At 36.9% G+C, this 24920-nt stretch overlaps 1 protein-coding gene across 2 annotated transcripts in view; it reads right to left on the bottom strand.

Moving 5' to 3' along the window:
- The window catches only part of ANGPT1 (angiopoietin 1), a 252366-nt gene that overhangs the window by 93256 nt on the left and 134190 nt on the right, over positions 1-24920 (bottom strand). For both annotated transcript variants that reach the window (XM_007446535.1, XM_007446536.1), the window contains exon 2: positions 5395-5550. In XM_007446535.1, coding sequence (XP_007446597.1) covers positions 5395-5550 — 156 coding nt within the window. The remainder of the gene's footprint in view (positions 1-5394; positions 5551-24920) is intronic.

The raw sequence follows: 24920 nt of genomic DNA, 5'->3' as shown, positions 1-24920 counted from the left end.
GTATCTCCCCTCAGTCAATAACAACTGCTATCAAAATGATTTCTTTCAATCACCAGGAGATCTTCTGCTTGCTGCGGCTGATGGCATCTGACTTCTCTCCAGTACTCATCCCAATGCTACACTAGCATTACGAGGCAGGAAGATGGCCAAATTTCTCATGATCCTCAGAGTACAGAGAAAATACATTCATCCAATGTTCTCAGTCAGTCAGAACATCTTTGCAGTAGGCTGCTTCTGTTCAAAGTCCTATTCTGACCCATCCACTATTCGTGGGTATATATTACCATGAACACACAACCCTTAGGACATTGTCCTTGGCTTGGGAGCACTGGACTGAAATATACAGAAATTAAGAGACTAATATCAGTGAATTTAATCATTCAACAAGTATTTATTGAGAGCCTACTGTGTACCAAGTACTGTTTTAAATCCTAAGGATTGAACAGTAAGCAAGACAGACAAACTCCTTGCTCTTTAGAAGTTTGTTTCTTGGTGCAGGGGTTAGCCAGCTTTTTCTGTAAAGGGCCATATAGTAAATATCTTAGTCTTGGCAGGCTCTGGTGCAACTACTCAATTCTGCTGTTTTATTGAGAAAGCACCCCCATATACAACATATAAAACTTTATTAACAAAAAAAGATGGCATTTCGAACTTGACCTATGGATCATGGTTCACTGGGCTCTCTCCTAATGGGTTATCAAACACTTTTTCCAGACCTTTTGAGAAAACTGATTGCCAGGGTATTTTCCTTGGATGACCTTTAGCAAATTTATTTTACCGCCATTTCAATTAGGCCAAAGTTAAATATTTATTCAACTATCCTCTCATCAAGTTAAAGAGATAGTGCCTCAACTTTGAGAGGTGCCCTTTCTGTCCTTTCAAACCTGTTTCCACCTAGAGATTGAATCTCATTCATTAAATTGTTCCTGGACTGCCTTAAATTTATAATTGTATGATTCAAGTCCAAACAACAGGTGTGATAGTTTGTGACCTCTAAGAAGCAGATGATGAATTAGACTTGCAGGAAATTTATTAGGGGACATGCCTGTGAGAGAAAATTGGGAAAAAGCCAGAGTTGGCTAGGGTCACCTTCTGACTGGGATGTAGATCGAACCACAGTGAAGAAAAGAGGGAAGGGAGTAAGGCTAACTGGAAGTTTTAGCCTGCAGGGAAGTTGTGCAAAAGTTTGGCAAGGCTGATGGAGAGCCCTTAGCCAAGTCATGTGTCAGTGGAGTCCTGCAGTTCCCAGGAATGGGTCTAAGTATCACTGCCACAATGTGTCATTGGCTGGAAGTGGCCCCTTGAGAATTGTGGTCTCTGTACCAACAGTGATGGATTTCAGAGCACAGCAGCTGGGACCATTGGTCTATTACACCCCCGCCACCCCACAGTAGGAGACCGGAAAGATGCATTGTTATAAACTGTGGGGAAAGGTTCCATAGCTAATTAACTTGATGGAAAGTCAAGAAAGAAATGGTTTAGAAAAGTTTTGTCACATTAACTCAAGCTCACTGAAGATAAAGACTTTTACTTATTGTTGTATTCTATTTAGTACCTATTAAAATACCTTGCATCAAGGAGGTACTCAAAATATATCTTTAAAATTTTTATTAAATTCTATTTCTAACACTATGGCTCCATATAAATCATTGGAAGTTGAAGGAAATGTAAGCTCAGTGTCTATAGAACCTCCCTACAGTTACACAGCCAGCAAGCAGCAAGGACAACAATGGATGCTAGGATTACATGAAATGATGTGCAGACACATGGTAAAATGCCAATAGCTAGTGGTACCTTCAGCAGCAGCTGCATCTTCATCATTTATAAAAAACATTCAGTTGCTACTATTAGGCCCACATTAATTTGCTTTATCTTATTTCCATTTTATCCTGTGCTTGGACCCAAATTGTGTCTGCAGCCTTTGAGAGAGAAAGGAATCACAAGAGGGAGGCAGTACAGATAGAGAGCTGGTAAAGCATGTAGACTCATGCCAGACTGCCTGGGTTCAAATCTTCCCTCTAACATTTACTAGTATTTTCACCTGGAGAAAGTTGCTTTACCTCTCTGAGTTTCAGTTTCCACATTTTTAAACACGGGATGATAACAGTACCTATACCCCATCAAGTTTTTAAAAAATTATTAAAAAGCTAATAAATGTAAAATTGCTTTAAAAAGAGTCAAGCTCAGATTATTAGAGGTAAATTTTAATGTCATTTTTTTGTCTACTAGTGTACCTCTAATGAAAACTGGCCTGAGGAAGAAGTCAGAAATAGATTCACACTACAGGAAGGGACATGAATAATGTCTGAAACTAAGCCCTTCTTACTGCACACTTGGAAAGAGGAACTGGAAGGAGAGGAGATATTGGTATGAACTGATAAGAGAGTAAGAAAAACACTGCAAGCTGAACTAAGGAGGAAGGAATAGGCCCAGTGCTGGTTCCTGATCTCACCACCATGACCAGCAGGGTTACTTAGATATTCTCTGTCTCTTTTCTGATCATGATGCCTATTGGGCACAAGAATATTTTTAAGTGCCACTGCAATAAAACTAAGGCTCTACCACCTTTTGTTAAATTCAAGTCAAGAAGGTCAGCAGAAGACTAGAAAGCAATAAGTTACTTATCTTTATAACAACATCATGTGAAAGCTAGGGCACTAAAATATACTGCAAAACCACTGGCATGAGTTCCTAAAATAACTGAGGACCTGAAATCAGTTTAGGAAAAGCAGCACTTACCAACGAGAAACAAAGTAGAATGAATATGGGAGGAAAAACGTGGGAGCATGCCTGGATAGCCCTAAAGGATCTATTGGTTTATAAATGCTTATTATTAAAGACTAGAGCATTTTGAGATTAAGGAATAATCCAGGATTCACTTTGTGAACTTGGCCTTGCATCAGAACTTGAGTGCGCTTGAATGATTAGGTCTAAGTAGATGATGTACTGCTGCAAAGGTTCAAATAAGCACCTCGTGGACACACGTTCACATGAAAAAGGGTTGGAGCATCACAGCTTTGAAGAGCAGAGACGATTAGAAGATATTAAAATGAAGATGAAAAGAACACTCAGGATTCACTCTTAAGGTAGGACCTAGTTTGTCCGAGCCACTGTCAGACAATCTATCTCCACCTTCCTCTCGTTGCAAGTTCTGATGGATTTGTGATTTTTGAGATGTTTTCCAGGTTTCAGCTATATTAAAATTCTTCTTGGAGCATCTAATAAATTTTCATTGGCCTTTAATGACTATTCAACTTTAGCTGCTCTATGTAGGGAATAGGTTTATTTTCTATGAATTTTCTGTGCTATTGTCCATAAAGTACACATCTCTTAGCCTTAAGGATGCAGAACAAGTTGTTATCTCTTAAAATTTTAGATAGCATAATGCATCTTAACAGTTTGGAGATTGGTATGCTGACAATGGGATTTTTTTCCCCAACAACTTCAATTCCCAGTTGGAAAGAGAACAAAAACAACTCAATTTGGGGGATGGAAAAAAATGAAACAAAACGCTGCCATGTATGTCATAAAACTTGTAAAAGAAATGCATAAAAATTTCAAATGTTCAGCCAAGTAGGGTAATATTAATTGTGTATTTCAGTCCTTGAATATATAGTATGCTTTGGAGGAGATGGTGAGCATTCAGTTCTAGTAATAAGAGAGGACACACATTATTCATACCACAAGAAGCTTCACACCACTGAGCAAGCTTGGTTCATAGATCAACAAGCTTGCTCAGTGTGATGATAATAGATTACACAGTCTCATAATTTTTAGTTATAATACGTAATTTTCCCTTCCTCATCCCCCATAACTATCTGATGATAGTGTGCAACAAAAATTATTTTCCAAAGTCTATGTGATTTATTGTTCCAATGTGATCCACATTTAAGCTCTTATTCAATTAGATAATTATTAGTATTACTAATCAAGGAGGACAGAGAAAGAAATGAGTATGAATCATTTTGAGTACCAAATTCAATTCACTAGCTGTATCAATGTGAGAAAATCATTCAAACTTTATGTTCTAAATAGTCTTCACAAACATCATTTGTCCATTGGAAAGTGGTTTGCATAATATAAAATGCTCTATCCATGTAAATTATTATCGTTATGTCTCTTTAAATATCAACATTTGATCTATGTGATGCCATTAACACAAATGACACAAAATAGAAATAAGGGTGCATATTATTTTTGAATTTATACTGTTAAAAGAGTTAAACATTAAAGGCCATTAGAGATGGCTTTAATGTCTTGGTAACCTACATAAGCAAAGCAAAATTTAAGCCAGACTCAATGCACTTGAATCTAAGAAAGTAAAACTTAAGAACAACCTACCACAAACAGCCAACTAGGCTTTCCCAAATAAGGCAACTGCTTAAGCTACAGCCAATCAAATAATTTCCTTGCTTTGCTTCTGCATCTTCTCTATTAAAACTTTTCCCTTAGCTCCTGCAGTAGAGCTAAATACTTTGTTAGGTGCTGCCCAATTTGAATCAATGTTCACTCAAACTCTTGAAAATTTTAACGTGCCTCAGTTTATCTTTTAACAATATACTTCACCTTTGATTCCAGAAATCAACTATTACATTGAGACAGAATCATCCTCTGGATTTCAGAATGGTAACAGGAATAACCATTTCCATGGTTAAAAGGGGACCAAGAGATCATCTTCCAGTCATCAAAAATAATATTTTCATTAAACTGTAATGGTAGGCTTGTGACAGTGATAATTAAAAGGCACTTTACTGATTTGTACATAAAAATATCATTGTCCAGAGTAGGGTAATTTTATATATATATATATATATATATATATATATATATATATATATATATATGCATGTACACGAAGAGTTTTAATTGACTTCTCATTATAAAATCATGCTGAATAAAAATAAAACCTGCACATTCCAGATCAGTTTATTTGGGTTTTCCTTCCTATCCACTGACTGCACAAAACCCCTGCAGGTGCCATTACTGTTAGAGTACTACTGGAGATAAAACAGGACAGGTCAAAAATGTACATCAAAGGCACCAATTTGACACAAATGGTTATTCTGTTTGACATATATCATATCACAGTTGGTAGCTGAAGTGTTTATTTGAAATTTAAATGCTGATTAAGTCCTTTGCCTGTTTTTGGAAGCACATACAAACAGTCCTAGTCCTGTTTTTGCAAGCACATACAAAGCTAAATATACCAACTCTCATGAAATCAAAAGAAACATGCATAGCATGTCAGGCAGTCATTGTTGTTATTACCAATAAACAAAAATGTGTATGTTTCCCCAATCCCAGTGCTGAAATGTGCTCTGTGTTTATGGAGTAAGTTAAAGGAAAAAAAATCATCTGGGTTAAGAGTTTGACGACTCTGGCTCAGGGGTGTACCTGGGTCTCAACATCTGTCAGCTTTCTGGTCTGCTCTGCCGTCTGAGAGAGGAGGCTGGTCCCTATCTCAAGCATGGTGGCTGTGTGGTTCTGAACTGCATTCTGCTGTATCTGAGCCATCTCCGACTTCATATTTTCCACAATGTAATTCTCAATCTGCAAGAGATAAAGGACAAAACATACTACATTATAAGCAAAGTCTTTCAGTTGAAGCATGTAATATTTACAATGATAAAACAAGACACAGCTGGCAAATCAGCCATCTGGCAGGAATCCTCAGCATCTCTGGGAGCTGGGGAAATGAGAGCAGAGCACACAGGAACACAGTTGCTAACAAACCCGTAATATACTGATGCACATATATAATCAACACAATCACAATGAAAATTCACACTTGGATAGTGCTTTCTAATTTAACCCTTACAGCAAAGATAGAGAGTTAAGCACAGATGACCTCACTGTTCTTTTTATTTTATAGCTGAGGAAACAATTAGAGAAGGTCAACGATGAGCCTAAGGTCACCAGCAAAAATTCAGCAGAGTTAGCACAACAATTTAAATCTAAATCTTGGTTCTCTGGTCTTTTCATTATACCATATTGAACACTTATCTCTGAGAAATATTCAGCCTCCTCTGTAATGAAAAATAAAAGACCATGCTGGGTTAGGGAAATGGGACAAGGAGGGGGAGGGGGGCAGATACCCAAAACACGAGCCTTTAAGGGAATCTTAACGTATAGGCAACAGCATATCAAATGAGCTGCAGAACCTCAGAGCTAGCTAAAACTATGCTCAGTGCTCCTTTGCCAGCTCAAAAAAAGGCACTGAAAATATGGTCCATAAAGCAGCATTTGCCCTTCTTGCCTTGGGGAATGTTTAGTCCTTTACGGTGCCATCTTAGAGAATACTATGGTTGTAAAATAAATGGTACCATAGGGGGCAAGCAGAATTATTAAGTGACTTACTATGAGGGAGCCCGTTAGGCACTTGGGAGAATAAAACTGAGCATATTTTTCATATGCTTGAAAAATACAGAAAGAAGCCTGCACTTCCCTGTCAGTGCACTTAATTCTCCCCCACAACTGTGTGGTGACTACATTTTATTACCCAATTACACATAAGGGGAAACTGCATCCCAGAGAAGTCCGGTCCAAGGCCACACACCACAAAAACAGCCAGACTTGGATTTGAGTGCTGAAGTCCTTAACTTTCATACCAACACTGCTAACCACTTGATAGTTCTGCCAAGTCGTGCTTCATAAGCTGGGTTCCAAATTATTAACAGCTACGTGATTTTTACTGATTTAGTGAACCAAAATACATCCACTATTTTATAATCTATAGTAACACTATTGTCATGTAATAAACATAGCTTAAAACTAAATTCTTCTTTGTAACTTTGGCAGTTCACCTTCTAACAACATTTCTTGCTTATTTCTATTCATCAAACATGAATCTGTCCCAAGCTAAAGAAAATGAAAGGTCAGAATCAAACTCATATTGTTATTAATAAGTTCTGACTTTGTTCTTGGTCAATGTAAGGTAACTCCCCTTCAACCTTTCAAGTCCCCTTCCCAAATTAGAAGTAGGGGGAAAGTTTCAACTCACAAGAATTTATTCTAAAACAAATACAAAATAGATTAGAACACATATCTGGAAATTATCTTAACAAAACTTAAGGTCTCTAGGGTAAATTTAATCTTGGCTTTATTCCAACTGAACTAACATATTTTAACAACAGTGGAAGAGTTGGGGAAAGGAGGGTGGGTTGGAGTAACAGACATCTATTGTTTTAGATTCTGCATCATATGTTCCCTCTTTTCTAAATAACTTCCCTTAACTTTCTTTTGGGAAATTGTCTTTTCCTCCTTCAGAACAAATGCTTTGGGTGGAGTTGTCCCACCCTAACTTCAGGGTTAGGTACATGTTTGAGCCTGACAATCCAGAATGCTCTGCTCCTGCTTAGAGAGAATAAATTGTTCAAGAATGGAAAGGTACTGTAAGCAAGGCCAGTAAGTCTCAGTTATGCAATTTTGTCTAACTAGCCTACAAAAGAACTTCCTTTTCCTCTGTGGTAAGCTGGTAACATATATGCCTGACACTGTTGATGCCCCATTTTGCCATCACAAAACTAGAGCCAGTCTAAGAATGAGGCTAAGTCAGAAAGATAGATACGTAGGTAGGTAGTCAGATAGCCAGGTGATACAGATAGAAGGATACTTTTAGAGCACCTCCGTCCTGTCATGTTTTTAGCCAGATCCACCCTTGGACATTGTTATAAATTCTGTGATGTCCCCTTGAGCAGCCCACTTTTTTTTTTCTTTTGCGTCAATCACATTGATTTAGTTTCTAACAAAACCAAAAAAGTCTTGACTGATAAATCTGATGGATGCTTAGCAAAGGAAGCCTCAGACAGGCACACATTAGCAGTATGTTCCTTGCTTATCCAGGGAATTTGGGGCTTAATATAAATGTGTATATTCTCAAAAATGGCAGATAAGTCTCCATCATGGAGATGATACCTACCATTTATAGCTGACATTTATCCACTGTCTACCATGTGGCAGGCACTGAGCTAAGTGCTTTCCTTTCACAAAAGTGCTTAAATCTCACAACAACTTTATATGGTAGGTATTGTTATAGCCGTTTATAGGTAAGACTACCGAGGCTTAGAAAATCCACAACTTGCTCAAGAACAAACAAGAATTTGGCACCCCCAGTGCCAAAACCCAGGTTTTTAACCTCTAACCTTTTCATCTTAAACACTACTCAATTACCCTATGCATTTTATTACATAGGTCCTAAACCTTGTGTGTTTATCCAAACTGCATGGGGAACATTTTAAAAATGCAGATGGAGGTGCAACACACCAGAACTTTGAATCAGAATTTTCAAGGGTATGTACTAGGAAACTATATATTTTTAAAACTTCCTAGCGTAATTCTGATTCAGGCAAAGAGCAATGCTTCTCAAAGTGTGGTCCATAGAATAACTGCCTATATCAGAACTATTTATGAACAGTCTTCTATGAGATAAGAAAATTATAGCAGAATGCAAATTATCTATGTTGCTAAGCACACTGGTGTGTGTATGTATGTGTGTGTGTGTATGTGTGTGTTTGTATATGCATGTGTGTGTGTGTGTGTGTCTGTGTATGTATGTATGTATGTATATATATATATATATATATATATATATATATATATAAAGAAAGTAATGCTCCAATGCTTTAATTTACATTCTGGTCCTAGCTTCTTACCTTGTTCACAAAATGGCAATTTCCTTGAGTAAAAGTGATTTAGACCATCAAATTATTCTATGCCAGATTCCCTGGTTACCAAGAAATTTCAAATAACAACTTGGTTTCCTATGCAGATTTCTCTCCTGAGAGAAAGTTCACTAATCAGTGAGCTCTAATACAGATGTGCTTGATAATTACATATCAATTTCTTATTCAGTTGGTTAGTGGAGTCAGTTCCCAGACTTTGATTTGCTCTGGGTGTAATAATAATCATGTGCCCCAGTCTCCACAGAGGAGGACACCCTTTGGCATAGAGCGACTATTATATCAACGTTCAGCTGCTTTGTGGTCCTATCTCTGTTAGATACTATCTATTCATCTATTCTGTATTATTATGCTTTTTAAAAAAAAAAAAACTGTAAAAATTAACACCAGCAAAGCAAAATATCTGCTTCATGCCAGTATTTATCACAAAGAGCTTCCCAATTCTGCTGACCCTGTTGTAGAAATAAAGTAGGTCTCCAACCTATCCTAAAATTCTTATTTGGGCTGCCATGATGAGTAACATGAACCTAACTCTGGCTAATTATTTTTTAATCAAATGAGGCTGCTCTAAGAGTAACTGCTTTTTAATGCAAAAGGTAATGGCACACTGAAGTAGCAAAAACCAGATGTAGTTGATTTCAAGGCTGAGGAGAGAGGCAGAAGTCAAATATACAATGTGTAATTAATAAGGAGGACTACTTTCATCTTAATCTCTAAACACTCCTCTGTAGATGTATAACTGTGAAATCCATCTTCATGTGCTATACTAGCCAGGTTCAGAAAAGACTTGTAACAAATTTGATTGTCTTCATATATTCTGTACTGGTTTCAAAATATGTTTACAGAAGATGATGGCTACTTCAAGGTTCAACGTTTTATAAACATCTAAGATGTGAATCTTAAGCTTAGAATTTGCTGACCACAAGAGCTAATGGGTTATAAAGTAGGAGATTCCCAATCTGAATCATAAAATTATTTGACTATACTGTCACTCTCAGTGTCGGACTCCAGAGTTTTATAAAGTACTGGCCAAAAAACTAGTAAGAGGATGTAGGATGTGATTTGAAAGGACATAATAAATGGTAAACGATGATTTTAACGTAAGGAAGTAATGTTACATTTGTAAAGTGATTTACTGTTTACAAAGAGCTTTCATACACTGTCTGACTTGATTCTTATACCAACGTTACAAGAGAAGTATTGACTCCATGTATGGTTGAAGAAATTGAGGCTCAGAGGCCTTAGGTGTCTTGTTAGAAATGAAAGAAAGGACTCAAATCTATCTTCTGACGTTCCACTAACCTCAGAGTTATGGGAACTGTTTCGTTGTTGGATTGGCTGGCTAGTTGACTGACTGATTACATTGATTTACTGATTTCAGTTTTAGCCAGCTCATTGGAAATTCATTTACTTCTTCCTTTTAGAAAAACATGCAACATTAGAGGGTGATTACTTCACTCTGCTTCACCATATTAGAGGCCAAATTAATTTGAGATGAGGTGAGACGTCTAGGGCCAGGTATTTGGAAAGTTCACTTTGCTAGCACTTTTAATACAATGGGTCATTAAAAATCCTCTCATCAACGCCTACCTTTTTTTCTTAGTATGCAGTTTATAATAATATGTTTGTCTTCTTCCTCTGATTTTCTTTCTTACAAACTACTGTTAAATATAACAAAGGTAATGACAACAATGACAATATGCTAAGCCTCTACCAAAGCTAGGTTATGTACCAGGGTTTACAAAGATATATCTCACTGACTACTTGTAACAATCCAGCCACTCTATTATTTTTTCTCATTTCGCTGATAAGGAAACAGGCTCCAGAAGTTAAGCAAATCATCTATGATCACATAATAAGTTGCGGTAGAGCTGTTACGCTGCTTTGAAAGAAGCTAGATGGCCCCTCAGGATATGCTCCTTTTATAGGATGGTCACCCATCAAGCACAAGCACACTATCACAAATGTCATAGACAAATTCTGGTAACACACAATATTCATGCAGGGAATACATAAATTGAAGGCTATAGAATGGATGACGTGAAACTGTCCAAAGACAGATAATTTTTCATTTTTTTATTTAATTATTTTCACAGTGATTGATGGCTGTAATATCCTGGGAAATGTTATAGGTGGTGAGAAAGGAAATGTACAGTCCACTGTATGACAAGTAGCATTATTAAATAGAGAAAAAAATATTTTTAAGAAGTGAAGATTATCATCCATTTGTAGTTCACTCATAATTCGCACACCCATGTCTTTTGCCCAGTGACGAGTAGAGAATTAATGCTATCATTTTCCACTACAAAAGAGAGTTCTGGGAAAGATCTATTACTGGGCCCTCAAAATTCTTGCCACTTCATGTTCATGAGAACCAAAATCTGTGTGAGATTATGATATGTCTTGCACGTGAAACGCATTCTCTATCATTTCACTTCAAGAGGTCACTTCAAGGAATCTCTTAAATCTCTTAAACGACAGCTTATCTTAAAGCACAAAGAACAGAATTTCCCCATGTAATTCTTAAGAAAATAACATTTTAATCCCTATAAAAATTGACAAAGGCATTGTTCACTTAAAATATGTTGTAGATTAAGTGGACTCTCATTGAATGTTGCTGCATATGGTATTACTCAGTTATGGCAAAACAACCATGAAATAAAGTTAAAGGGTAAATATGGGAAAGCAATAAAAAGGTAAAGCAATGTAAAAAAAAAATGCCTTAAATATTGATGCTTTTATCAAATATCATTGTTTCATAAATCTGTGGCAATCCTGAAAATGCAACCAAATCTAGGTTTATGGTTTTATAAAAAAGAAGGCTGAGGCCAAATATATTATTTGCTAGAATTTCTATTATTAGAATTTCCAGTATACTGTTTTTTTGTATGAAATGGAGAAGTATAATTAATTGTCTTTATAGACAATAAATCTACTTAGCTGACATTTGAAACAGCTTTTGTACTGATATGTGTGACATGCATCCCACTTTTCACTTCAGTATCTGAAAAAATACTACTTACAGAAGAAAGAAAACCATTAGAATAAGTGAGCTGGCAGAGACATTAAATATTATGAGCTCCAAGAATCTCATTTTATAGTCGTGGGGACTGAGGTTCAGAGAGGTTATAGAAAGCAAGGTGAAACAACTAATTAATGTCAGATGTCGGGCTGTGGTCACCCAGTGTGTGGGAAACTCAGACTTAACATCAGCAGGCTGAGTCAACAACAACGGCTGCTGGTATTGTTGGCCTACCCCACATTTCTTTTCCTATCCCTTGTTTCCTGCTACTTGCTTTACTTCTGATGGTTCCTGATTTGAGGCTACCCTTTCACAATATTAATTCATGCTTAGCAGTTTTGGGGGTTTTAACTTTGCTTTCTGGACTCTACCCTTGCTTTCCAGCACTAATGCCCACTAGCTGCTCCTTAGTCAATGAGCCTCAGTCTCCCCCTGATTTTATTCTCCCTATGCATCACCCCACAAATGGAAAAAACTGAGACCAGACTCTATATTAGTTCAGGCTTATGAAGCCTACATCAGTTCACTTCAGTCCTAGCAAATATGTGATGAACGCATCCTATGCACTAAGTCTGGTACCAGGTATTACCAATACAAAGGGTTGAGTCTTGTCGGAAATAGACGCTTATTAGATGGGTCATTTCAATAGACGGTGAATACTCTGGAGTTTACCTCTGACTATATTTCTTCCTGTAAATATTCTTATCTCTTTTTGATAAGAAGAAGCTCTCAGCTACTGAAATTAATAATGTTGAGGGGACGTTTGTTATATCCCCTCCAAAAGAGTAACAGCAACACCCTTGCTGAGGCATATGGAGAAGCTAAGCTTCAACGGTACCCCAGAAAAATCCCATATGAATAAATTCTTCTTCAATCATTTTCTTGGTTATGACTCTTTTAAGGCCACACTTTTGTGGCTGCTGAAAGTTGTCATTTCACATATAGTGCCCCATAGTTGTGTCAGGACCCAGGAAAATCATTCTCTCTTCACATAAACAGATGAGATGTTTCCTGCACCAAAACACACTTCACTAGCCTGGAACCTCTCTTTCACATCCCACCTTTTCACACACAGGAAAAGTCTGAGTCATGAAACTTTAAAAATATTTAGAAATGTCTGCTTAATTTTTCTCTTTACATTTTTTAAAGGGAGATGAAATGTAAAAAACACACTCAGCCAGGAGTCAGGTTATCTGTGTTTTAATCCAGGTACTATTGTTGATTTACTCTGTGAACTTGGACAAGTCACTTAAGCAAATTGGGTTTTAGATCTTCATATAGAAATGAAGGGCTGGTTTAGATTCTTTTTAATATCTTTTGAAGCTCTCAAATTACTTCATTTAAAACACCCTTTACAAAGCACAGGAGTCTGCAATATTTTAATTTTTATTTATTATAGAAAATCAAAATATGGATGGATATATCTATGTCTATAAATTATATAGTACATATCCTTGTGGCAGTTAGAAAACAATGATACAGGAACACAACAGAAAAGTCATGGATCAAATCTCTACAGCAGGCACATCTGTTTTAAGATAAAGAGCTAGAACCTCTGATCCCCTTAATCTCCAGGCACCATTCTGCCCAAAATATATTCCTTGCCTTCCTCCAACACAACCTGGCTATCTTCTTATGTTTCTTATGTCAATGAATGGCACTACCACCACCTTCCCATTCATCCAAGTCACAGGAAGCATCTTTGCCTATTCCTTATCTTCATTTTCTATATTTAATCAGCACCAGATTGTGTTGCTTCTGTTTCCTGAAGGGTGCCTAGGTCCATCCCTCTCCTCTCTTCCCCTTCTCTCTGCCATATCTTTTTATCCTCACTGGCACTGACTTAGGGCAGACTCTTGTCATTTTTCTTCTGGATTTGTTAATGGCCTAATAACTGGTCTCCAGAATCCAGACTTGCTTCCTCCAATCTATCATCAGTGGCATAACCAAAGGATTCGATCGATCTAAAACACAGATTTGGCCTTGCCATGCCACTTCTTAAACTCTTTCAGTAGCTTCCACCACCTGCAGCTCAAGTCACAACTCCTTAATCAGCAATGAAGAATCCTTATGATCCAGACTTGGTTTCCCTCTCCCTACATGTACCTTATGCTCCAGACCTACCAAATTATTTGCCTTTTTCCAAACATACATTATTTTCTTTTGCTTCCATGCCTTTGCATATAATTTGTTCTGATGGGAAGGTTCCTTTTCTACCTCATCCTCCCTTTTCCTCGGTGAGGTCCTGATTTTCAATATCAGTTCAAATTTTTTCTCCTCAAGGAAACTTTTCACTTTTAGTTATATTTGTTCCTGAAAGTATGAAATATCACATTACCAACTTTCAGTGAGGTCTTTTTGAATGTCAATGGGACCAATGTAAATGATGCAAAAGTAGATAGGTCTGAAGACAAATATCCTCACTCATGGGACCACATAATCCTATCTTGTCTTCCTGTATCTTCCCTACTTTTCTTTTCTCAATCATCTCTGTTATGGGTAATTATTTAAATTAAGTAAAATCCAGCAAACACATTGAAAATGAGCCATGTGTTAATCACTGGACTATACAATGAAAGCAAAAGAATGAGTAAAACTTGACTCTGATGATCAAGCCTGTTTATAATTCAAGTGTGCTACAAGTGCTGGAATGAAGGTACAAATGTCCTTCCTGCCTGCTGGGGTAGGATGAAGGAAGGAATGACTCTTCTAAATGAGGGAATCAAGGACATCTTCCCAGAAGCAATCCCAAATGAATGTGGCAAGGAGGGCACAAATTTCTTATGTCTGCCTTAATACACAAAAATGTGGTCTGGAAAACCTGGAGGGTGTGGGGATAAAGAAGGAAGCCAGAAAGACTATGACAGCATGCAAGGAACTGTGCTTGCTTAGGTAAGGTGACTTTCCTGACCACCTCTTGAAATGTACTGTTCAGGAAATCAAGAGATAAATCAGTCAGAAGCGTGGGCATGCCACTGAGGCCACACACACAGGGCAAGGGCATTCTATCAGATTTTTAATTTGAGATTCATTAGAAAGCTCAGGCAGATAATTTCTTAGCACTTAACTAAATTTTCAAACACACTAAGCATAAAATTTACCCCTTTAATAGAAAATGTAAGTGCACTTCTATGTGTATGTATATATATATGTTGTGTGTATTTATTTTCACACATATGCTCTCACACACATATATTCTTATACTCTCAAACTACATGTTTCAGATTTTACACTCACACTTTGTGGTTCTGTTCATTTCATTGTAGTTTACTTCATTAAAGATTCAAGTAAAATAACTAATGCATCACTTTCCTCTGGATGAGGTATGTTTTATGTCAGATTTAATCAGTAAAGATAATGCCTGTTAAACAGTCATGGACAGCTTCAGTATCTGCCAAGCAACTAAGAAACCTTTCTCCCAAATTCTGAATTTACACTTAGATGACAGAAAAAAGGGAAGAACCACAAAGCAACTTTGTATACATGGTTTTTGTATCAGTGAAAGTGATAGTTTTTAAACTAAAGAACATATTGTTTCAAACAGAAAATTGCAAACATAAATTCCTTTAATTTAATGCTTTTTAGTTTCTTATCTGGAATGAAATTTAACCCCCCCCACATTACATAAAATGCATTCTGGTTCACTTAAAAAGAAAGAGCTTTGACATCTGAACTAGAGACCACCCCAACAGACGGTAGGTTGTGGGCAACTGATAGGGTACAAGAGACTCTCCACAGAATAATTCTAAGAAACATCTTCTGTAAACTACATTTTTTTCCTCCTATGACAAACGGCAGTGATGCGAACAAGTAACTTATGACGTTCATTTTTTTAAGGGAAACCTCCTGTGTTAAATGAAAACATTGCAAGACAGATCATGAAATCTAAGTACTCAGCAGAGGATATAAGATACACACTAACAAAAATTCAAAAGCCTTAATAATGAAGGAATTTATAGATTTTCAGGAATACCACTAGTAGGTAGAAAAATGCCATCATTTTACTCTGGTATTTCATGTAAAATTGCAAGGTATTAGCACTTAAAATCTAACCTTATTCCAATAAAACCCCGCTGTTCAACATTCTGACTTTTTAGGCTATTACTTTCTCACACATGCTGTTTCTTTTTTTGAAATACAGTTGCTCTATTTGTCTTCCTTATCTTCTATAATATCTCTTAAGTTTATGATTGCATTTTTAAATTAACTTTTATCTGCTTAAATGTGGCAAAATTAATGGTAAGAGCATGTGTGCATGTATGTATTTTTCCTACAATAGGGGATTCCTCAATGGAATGTACAAGAAGTTTGTACAGGCATAAAACTGTCAAAGTCATTGTATAATACACATTCCAAAGCATTCTGTGTGAGGTCTAATTTTTCCTGAATAATATTTGTTGAGTAGTTTTTATTTAAATTACCTTTGGTCTAAGTACTAGAAAGGTTAGTAGGCTGGAAATAGTTATTCAAAGCATAAGAAAGGGACAGTCATTGCTGACATCTTATAAATGAAATAAAATCCCCATTTTTCCTCACTTTGATCAAAGGCTGACAGACACTGGACATTGTTTCTTCTTTCACAAAGACCATTTTGGTGCCCTAGTGATGCTTGTTACATCTCAAGTGTTACTGGAAGGGTGCCCTAATTACCATTACAATGAATTAGTCTCTCTCAGAATTAACCTCACACCACAAGAGAGAATGAAACTGAGCATGAGTAACTGTTTAAAATACCTGCTCCCATTACCACATGCATTGCCAGAGGAATTCTGTAAAAGTTTGTTTTAAAGACTCACTCATCTAGTTTTGGGAGCTGTAGACCACCTCACAGTGTTCCTTTTATTTCATCCCATCCCCAACAAGCAATGACCACTCAAAACCATTTGTTTTTCACTAACTGAAAGAAGGATGGTCTACTTTTTGGAAAGTCTAAAGCTTGGAAACTTAGAAATATTTTTTAAATCATGAAATACTGTTAATAGACACCATAAAGCTAGCATTAAAAAATTAGCAGATGGGGCTTCCCTGGTGGCACAGTGGTTGAGAGCCCGCCTGCCGATGCAGGGAACACGGGTTCGTGCCCCGGTCCGGGAGGACCCCACATGCCGCGGAGCGGCTGGGCCCGTGAGCCATGGCCGCTGAGCCTGCGCGTCCGGAGCCTGTGCTCCGCAACGGGAGAGGCCGCCAAGGTGAGAGGCCCGCATACCACCAAAAAAAAAAAAAAAAAAAAAAAAAAATTAGCAGATGTCATATTTTGACATATTTGGTTTGAATTTTCTTTCTTTTTGTTTTTAGTAAGAAATAAAATGTTATCTGGACAAGAACAAAAGCACCCCCTCCAAACACACACACATCCTGAAGTTGATGTGAACTTATACAACATAGGTATATACCTAAAATAATAAGCTATATACTGTCTAGTATATTTTCTAGATTTATAAAAACATTACCTTATTATTAGGCTCCTTAAACTCTATTTTTTAATCAACATTTTTTGAGACTTAGACATATTAGTAGTATAGTTTTATTATGCATTACAGGGAAGAGTCAGGTTTAGTAATTTTAATAGCTAGTAAAACAGTCATATCCCAAGGCTTGACTAACTCAGAAGAGAGGAGTTCAGACTCTAAATAGACACATTACCCTGAGTTCTAGCTCTGTCACAAGAAAGAACAAAGTGTTTCTCAGCATCTCCCAAAGCCCCTAGGATTTCTTCTCTAAGGAACAGAAAGAAAGCTGTATGATGAATCTTCCCCCATTTATAGACTGTATCTCAAGAATCCATACCAATAATTTTTATCTTTGGCAAATAGCTATTTCCCAGAGAGAGCAGTTAGGGGATTGAGAAAGGGAGGGGAAAAAGGAAACAGGTTACCAGATCTAAAACTTGATTCTACAGTCCTTCTCAAACATACATTACTACATTAAGATTTTAAAATAACCATGACATAAATTATAATGACAGCCCTTCCAACTTCTTAGGGAGCCTTTCATTGAATCAACTGTTTAGCCTATATTTTAAGCTATAAAGTGATGAAAAAGTACCAGCTCTCCATGGCTTAAAAAAACAAACCCTTCTGCTTAACATAAGTAGTATACAAAATGATATATGTAGTATGTTCTCAATTATGGTAAGTGTATTCAGATACACATTTGTATGCATCGGAAAAAGAAAAGAAGCACTGAATCATGAACAATGTGCATCTCTGGCTGATGGGAATACAGGTGAATTTTATTTTCTTCTTGAAAAAATGGTTTGATATTTTCCACTTTCTTTAAGAAAACAACAATTTAATTTTATATTCAGAAAAAACATAAAGAATGAGAGAAAGACATTTGTAAAGACATAAAGATATTAGAATGCATTCACTCAGTGGGAAACTTATAAACATGTGGCAACTTAGTGGTGGCTTAGATCAAATCTGTACCCACAGATGTGCCCCACTGGTTCCATTAGTTTTTTTCCTTTAGTGCTGTCCCCTATCCACCCATTCCCAATTCCCTGGCTTCAAGAGAACTAAAGAAAACAAATAAACAATAGAGCAGAAACAACCACAGGTAGTTTCTTTGAAGGGGAAGGGTTTTGTGGAAATCTTCGAACAGCAGCCATTATTTATTGAGCACTTCCTATGTGTCAGTCAATGAGCTTTAATTATTCCTCACGGCAGCCCTTTGGAATAGATATTGTTACCATCTCACCAATATGAGATGGTAAAACTTCTGAGAAATGAAGTGATGTGATCAGGGTCACAGAGCCCAAATGCTAGAGGTGATAGTCTGTTGATACCCCAAGTCCATTCTCTTTCCGCTTCAGTTGGCCTCAGGTCCTTGGTGAGTGCAAGGATCATGATCAGGTCATTTCCTGCCCAAATCTGTCCAGCTGAAGTGTTTTTGCTGGCTAGCACTTTATTTTTTAAGTATAGTTTCAAGTCTTTATCCAGAACTCACAGTCTCCAATTAGCCTACCTCTCTTTCTCTTTAAGCTATTAAGGTAAGCTGCCCTGATCCTAAAGGCATTAGAGTTGCTACCAGTGTCAGGTAAGGGGGAAAATAAAAAGTACTTAACATCTGGGGCTTCCCTGGTGGCGCAGTGGTTGAGAGTCCACCTGCCGATGCAGGGGACACGGGTTCGTGTCCCGGTCCGGGAGGATCTCACATGCCGCGGAGTGGCTGGGCCCGTGAGCCATGGCCGCTGAGGCTGCGCGTCTGGAGCCTGTGCTCCGCTACGGGAGAGGCCACAACAGTGAGAGGCCCGCGTACCGAAAAAGTACCTAACATCTGACTATCATTTTCCAATGGTAAAAAACAGCAAAACTCTTTATTCACTTGTTCTCTCTTTTTAAATACAATGAAAAATCCCCTTAACCACTATCACGCTTAGGAATACTGAAAGAATGATTGGATCAATACGTAGTAGGCCTTCCTAAACCTATCTAAACTTTGAAGCCTTCCTAAACCAAGCACAAGGTAATTATTTTATATGACAAGGTGACTCATTCTTTCCTCAGCTCCATGATGATATGCTTTTCATGGCCTCATTAATTATCCTCGCTGACAAGTATTAGTATTTTCTTTCACTTACTCAACCAAAAGAGAGATACCATCTTCATATAGCATACAGATTAGTACCATGCTTATTCCCTTGTTCATTACACCATCACTCCTTCAAATAAACACAAATGTCAAGTGAATAATTAACCTAATGTTCATATACTCATTGAAAGCTTATTATCATAGAGTGTACTCTAATATGATTTAAAATAAGCTTTCCAACCAATTTTCATCAAAAATCTTCAAGCAAGCCTCTTTTTTGGAAATAAATGTTTTCCAGGTTACTAAATTAAAACTTGCTGAACTATATCTAAATTAAAATTGCTGAACTAAATAATTTTTGGTCAAAAAATTTTACTTCTTAAAAGTAAAGGTGTATTTACAACTAAATACACTTACTGTATTTTGCAGATGCGTATATCTGTATAGAATAATGAATTAGGACATATACGCTAAAGTAGAAGGCTGTTTCCCCTTAAAAATGCCATGTCTAATCAAGCAGGTGTAAGATTACAGATAGTAGATTAGATATCAACAAAGACAAACAGGAACATGCGCAGATGTGGGTGTGTAATTATGTATGTTTATATTACATATAGATACATAAATATATACCTGTTACATACTTTCTTATGTGAAATAAACTCAGTTCGGTAAATATCTATTGAGTCACTTTTATGTTTTCTGTGTTAACAGGCCTTGTATCATGAATAATATAAAGATGCAAAATATACAGTTATTGCCTAGTCCCTGTCTAGTGAGGACAAGTATATAAGCAGACAACATCATTATAATGTGGTAGCGGTTAGAATAGAAATAGCCTATACAGGACTGTGAAATATATATCTCAAGTTTATGAAATCCATGACAGTTTTATTTCATATACTCATAGAGAAGAAATAAAGAGTTTGATAGGTCTTAGTTAACTCAACGTGACTGAGTACAAATATAATTTGGAAAAAGCATATGTTTAATCACTCTTTCTTCTGTTCTGATGTGATATCCCACCCAGGACTGATTGATCTCAGCATTCACAGTTTTAGAAAGGCCTTTGTTTTTTTTTTTTAGAATAGCCTTTTTATATTAAAATTATATCAGCATCATTATCTCCGGGAAACCATGAAACCCAAAAATTACATATCCTAGGATGTCGCTGAGGTCTTTTACATTCTTGACTTCTTAAAGTCAAGGGTTTTCATGCCACAGCATGAGATATGTTATATTAAAAAGTCAGGTGAGTTTGCTACAAAACCACAATCATATCAGGAAATCACACATTTGTTTTCTTAACAACTCTTTCATCTGTAAAATGGAGAGTCAAAGAAGATAGGTAATTTGAAATAGAGCTCACAGCAGAACCAGAATTCTCACCCCACCTTGTCCAAATCCAGAGTCTATAGTCCGTGCTAATACACACCATGCCTATCAGCCCAGTTTTAAGGATCTCTCCTATCAGAAGTTAAGATTCACTGTGGTCTATCTGAATTCTTCCAAAGAGGAAGAAAGGTCTTCGTGAACTTGAAAAAGCAGGTGGAATCTGTGGGGTGTTGTGCTATCTTTAGCATAGTGTTATGGAGAGCTCCCAGAATGTGTCATCAGGAGACCTGGGTGATTTGGTTTTTTCCCCCCACTTATCAGCCATATGAACTTTATAGTCTTTTACTTCTCTGAGATACATATTTCTCATCAGGAAAATCATCCTGCTAATTATACCCACCCTAAGTATCTCATAAGTTTGTGGCCATGATCAATGAAATAGTGTGTGAAAATACCTGATCAGCTCTAAGATGCTATGCAAATGACAGATACTTATACTTTGGTCTAGAGACAAGTTGGGAAAAGCAGTTTGGAAATCTATTAGAAGTGTGAATTCTCTAGTGTAATTTTATTTATATATATATTTTTCAGTGAGAAGACAACTAACAGTTAAAATTAGCCATCGCATTATTTCTCTTACCAAATTCAGATTTATAGCCAGCAGCATATGAGAAGAAGCAGTGTGTGAGAAAAAAGAGGAAGTTTCAGATTCTGACAGCTTTATACTGGCAACTGATTAACTGTGTGACTTTGAGCAAATTGCTTTCCCTCGCTGTGCCTCAGCTTCTGCATCTAGAAAATGGGAATAATAATGTACCTACATCATAGTATTGTTCAAGGATTAAAAAGGAAATATGAACAGACCTACACTGAAAAATAAAATAATAAGCTTCTAATGAAAAGAAATGGGTTTGAACTTTCTCAGCAGGTATGGATGTAAGAGATGGTGTGGTAGAGTTAAAAAAAAACATTAATGAGGAATTCGTTCTTAGAGATATAGCTTCCTAACACTTAGCACTTAGCATGACTAGGAAGAAGTTGCTTCACTATTCTGAGCCTTTTGGTTTCCTCATCTGTAAAGTAAATGTAATAATACTTATGTAAAAGCGGTTTTGTAAAGTGAACATATTTTGTAAACCATAGCCATACAAAGATAAAAGATTCATTACAGCATATTGTCAATCCCTGATACTACTGCCTGCCTAATGCTAAAGGGTTTTGCAAATCTTCATTCTTAAAGAATTGTATCTTTCCTGTTTACATTATCTCAGGAATCTATGTACCATAGGGTGGCCAAAATGTCTGGGAACAGTTAATAATATTTTATTGTATTTTAATGTAATGTCAGAAAGCCATTTATTATATATATTCACTAATTCTCCCAGACGTTATGGCCACAGGGTGCAAAGAAACCTCTCACACAACATGTGCTAGCTGTTTCAAACCTTCAGAGGAAATTTTCTCCTTGAGCAAGTTTCACTCAGAAATATCTACAATCATGATTTTGATGATGATAAGATTCTGAATTGTTAGGCCAGCAATGAATAAAGTGAAAGACTGCAGTGAATAAACTTCCCAGATGTCTTTCATAAAAATACTGGAACCAGGGAGGAGAGGGCAGAATTGGGGGAAGATTGTAAAAGAGAAAAAAAAAAAGTCTTTCTCTTTAACCTTTTAAACATTACAGTTAATTCAACTAGCTGAACATCTAACTTAAAAGCAGATAAAGTATAAAATTATTCACAATATGAAACTACTCATCACTTTACTTATGATGACAGGAATCTGAAAGTAACAGTATTGCAAGTGTTTAAGTTTTGTTTTGTTTTCTGATAAATTGACTGATAAATTGAAGACGAAGCACTACAAGCCACTGATGATAACTATCAATAAAAATTTAAGACAAAGAAAATATATTAAAACAATAAAAACAGCATTTACTTGTATGGTTCACTACTGGACATTTGGCAAACTTGACAATGTAAGGCCTGAAATGTAGTTTCTTCCATGAAAAGCATGTTTCCTTTGAGACAGACTGATGTTTAGAATTTCATAAACCTCAGGGGCTTAGCACTTCTTTATTTAATCATACAACTAAAAAGTCCCTGTGGACACTTGCTACGTAAAAAATTCTAAATGAGTAAGTCTGTTGATACTTCTGAGCTTCCTGTGATGCATACCATTAATGCACCTACAACTACTGTGCCATTGGGCATAAAGAAATGAGCCGCGTAGTGGTCTGGGGCACATCTAATGGTATCATACGGAAAGGTCATGGCACTACGCACGCTAAGATTTCATCTTTAAATGTAATTCCAAACAGGAAGAGACTCTCTAGCAAAGAGGCATTAAAGTAGTCCAATTTCCAAAATGTTCAGAGAGACGCAGTCACTAGAACAGAATAAGGTTGGCTCTCCTCAGGAGAAATCACACATGTAATAAAGTGAGGCTAGAGTAGTGTGGCTCTCTCATGTCTTTGACTGTGACCCATAGTAAAAGGTATAGTTTTAATCAGGGCAAGGAACAAATACCACACGCACACGCACACAAGAAACAGTTTTTATAAACAATATTTACTCCAGTGACACCGTAAGAACTGGAACCCATGTCTCTGACCCTCGGAGATTTTGATATTTTCTATACTGTTCCATTTTATTTCATTTTTACAAAAAGAACTGACTCAACCAGTTTTTTAGTTTTACAACGTATTAATGGTCATGATGTTCAAAGAAGCACTGAATTGGAAGCTGATGTTCGTAAACACTATTATGTCCTCGCTATGTGTGAGGCAATATGCTGAATAGTTTGTGCACATCATAGCATTTGGTCCTGAAAACATCCATTAGAGATGAGCGCTATTATGTCTATTTCATAGATGAGGCATCTGAGATTAGAACTTGGCTCTGATTGTGCAGCCAGGAAATGGAAAAATCAGGGTTTAGAAGTCAATCCTTTCTAACTCTCACTCAGAATCACACTCACTGTACCACCAAAAAACCAAAAGTTGATATTTCAGGACAGACAAGACATATTTCTGACTTGATTAGCACAAAAACTGTTTCTGTACAATAAAGAAACCAGCAGAACCTAACATATGTTCTTTTATGATCATTGTCTATATGTCCTACAAACTCAGTGTAGTACTTCTTAGAACACTTTTTTTTTCCAACAAAGCTTGCTGTCATTAGTTTAAGTGACCCATTACAGAGCTTATTTGTGTGTTTTATATATTGACATTTCAATAGGATGGATTCTCGCTGGTTATTAAATTTAAAGACAACGTCGGTATGGTAATCAGCTTTTCCTGGAATTCATACTCTTGTTTAGTCCCCTTCTGCATTCTACCAGAGTTGTCTGTGTAACTAAGACTATAGGGCAGAAGAGATGATGGGTCGCTCTAGTTAAAAGACACTATGGCTTCTCTTTCTCTCTCTCTCTCTCTCCCCCTTTTACCACTCACTCTGGGGTAAGCCATGGCATAAGCAGCCTCATGGAGAAGGCCACATGGTGAGGAACTGAAGCCTCTGGCCAGCAGCCAGGTGAATGAGCTCAGAATGGGTCCTACAGTCTCAGTCAGGTCTTCAGAGATTGTAGCCCCAGCCAACAGCTTGACTGTAACCTCACAAAGGACCTGGAGCCAGGAACACCCAGCTAAATTGTCCCCGGATCCCTGACTCTCAGAAGCTATGTGAGATGATAAATGTTTGCTGTTTTAAGCTACTAAATTTTGGCACAATTTGTTAGGCAACAAGAGACAATTAATATAAACAGAGCATAAACTTTGCAGTTTGCTATCTCAATAGCGTTTTTGTCTGTATGTGTTGCACAGCACCTTTAAGAGCAAAAATGGAAAGGTAACAGAATACTCAGATTGGAAAAACTAAAGGAAAAACAGAAGCAAACTACATCATGAATGAGGCAGGAAATCTAATAGTTTTAAATTAGGCTTTGAGGTCAAACTACACAGACTAGACAAGAAGCTAGTATGCAATTTATGAATCATTGAGACTCCTAAACCAAAGCAGTTAGTATAATAACTTGTCAACCAATCTATTAATTCATCAACATCTCCTTTACTCTTATTCTCCTCAATTAATTATCTGCTATTTTAAAAATCACTGACATATCCCACTTGAAGCTGAATTAGAAAAGAGAAGAGAATTGAAACTCACACATGTGAGTTCTGCAACTCTTTGTGGCTTATGGTGGGGCTAGTCATTGAAATTTGAAAAGTAGTCAAACTGATCACCATTATCCTTCCTGAATCTCCCTTCTCCTAAGGAGTGCCCAAGATTCTCATACTGTCTTCCAGCTCCCTAAACCCTTCTACCATGGCATTCACTCAGGTCTGC

Source organism: Lipotes vexillifer, unplaced genomic scaffold (assembly GCF_000442215.2).
Source record: "Lipotes vexillifer unplaced genomic scaffold, Lipotes_vexillifer_v1.1 scaffold327, whole genome shotgun sequence".
NCBI classification, from domain to species: Eukaryota; Metazoa; Chordata; class Mammalia; order Artiodactyla; family Lipotidae; genus Lipotes; species Lipotes vexillifer.
The sequence above is the reverse complement of the archived record's forward strand: the minus strand, read 5'-3'. Positions and strand labels throughout refer to the sequence as shown.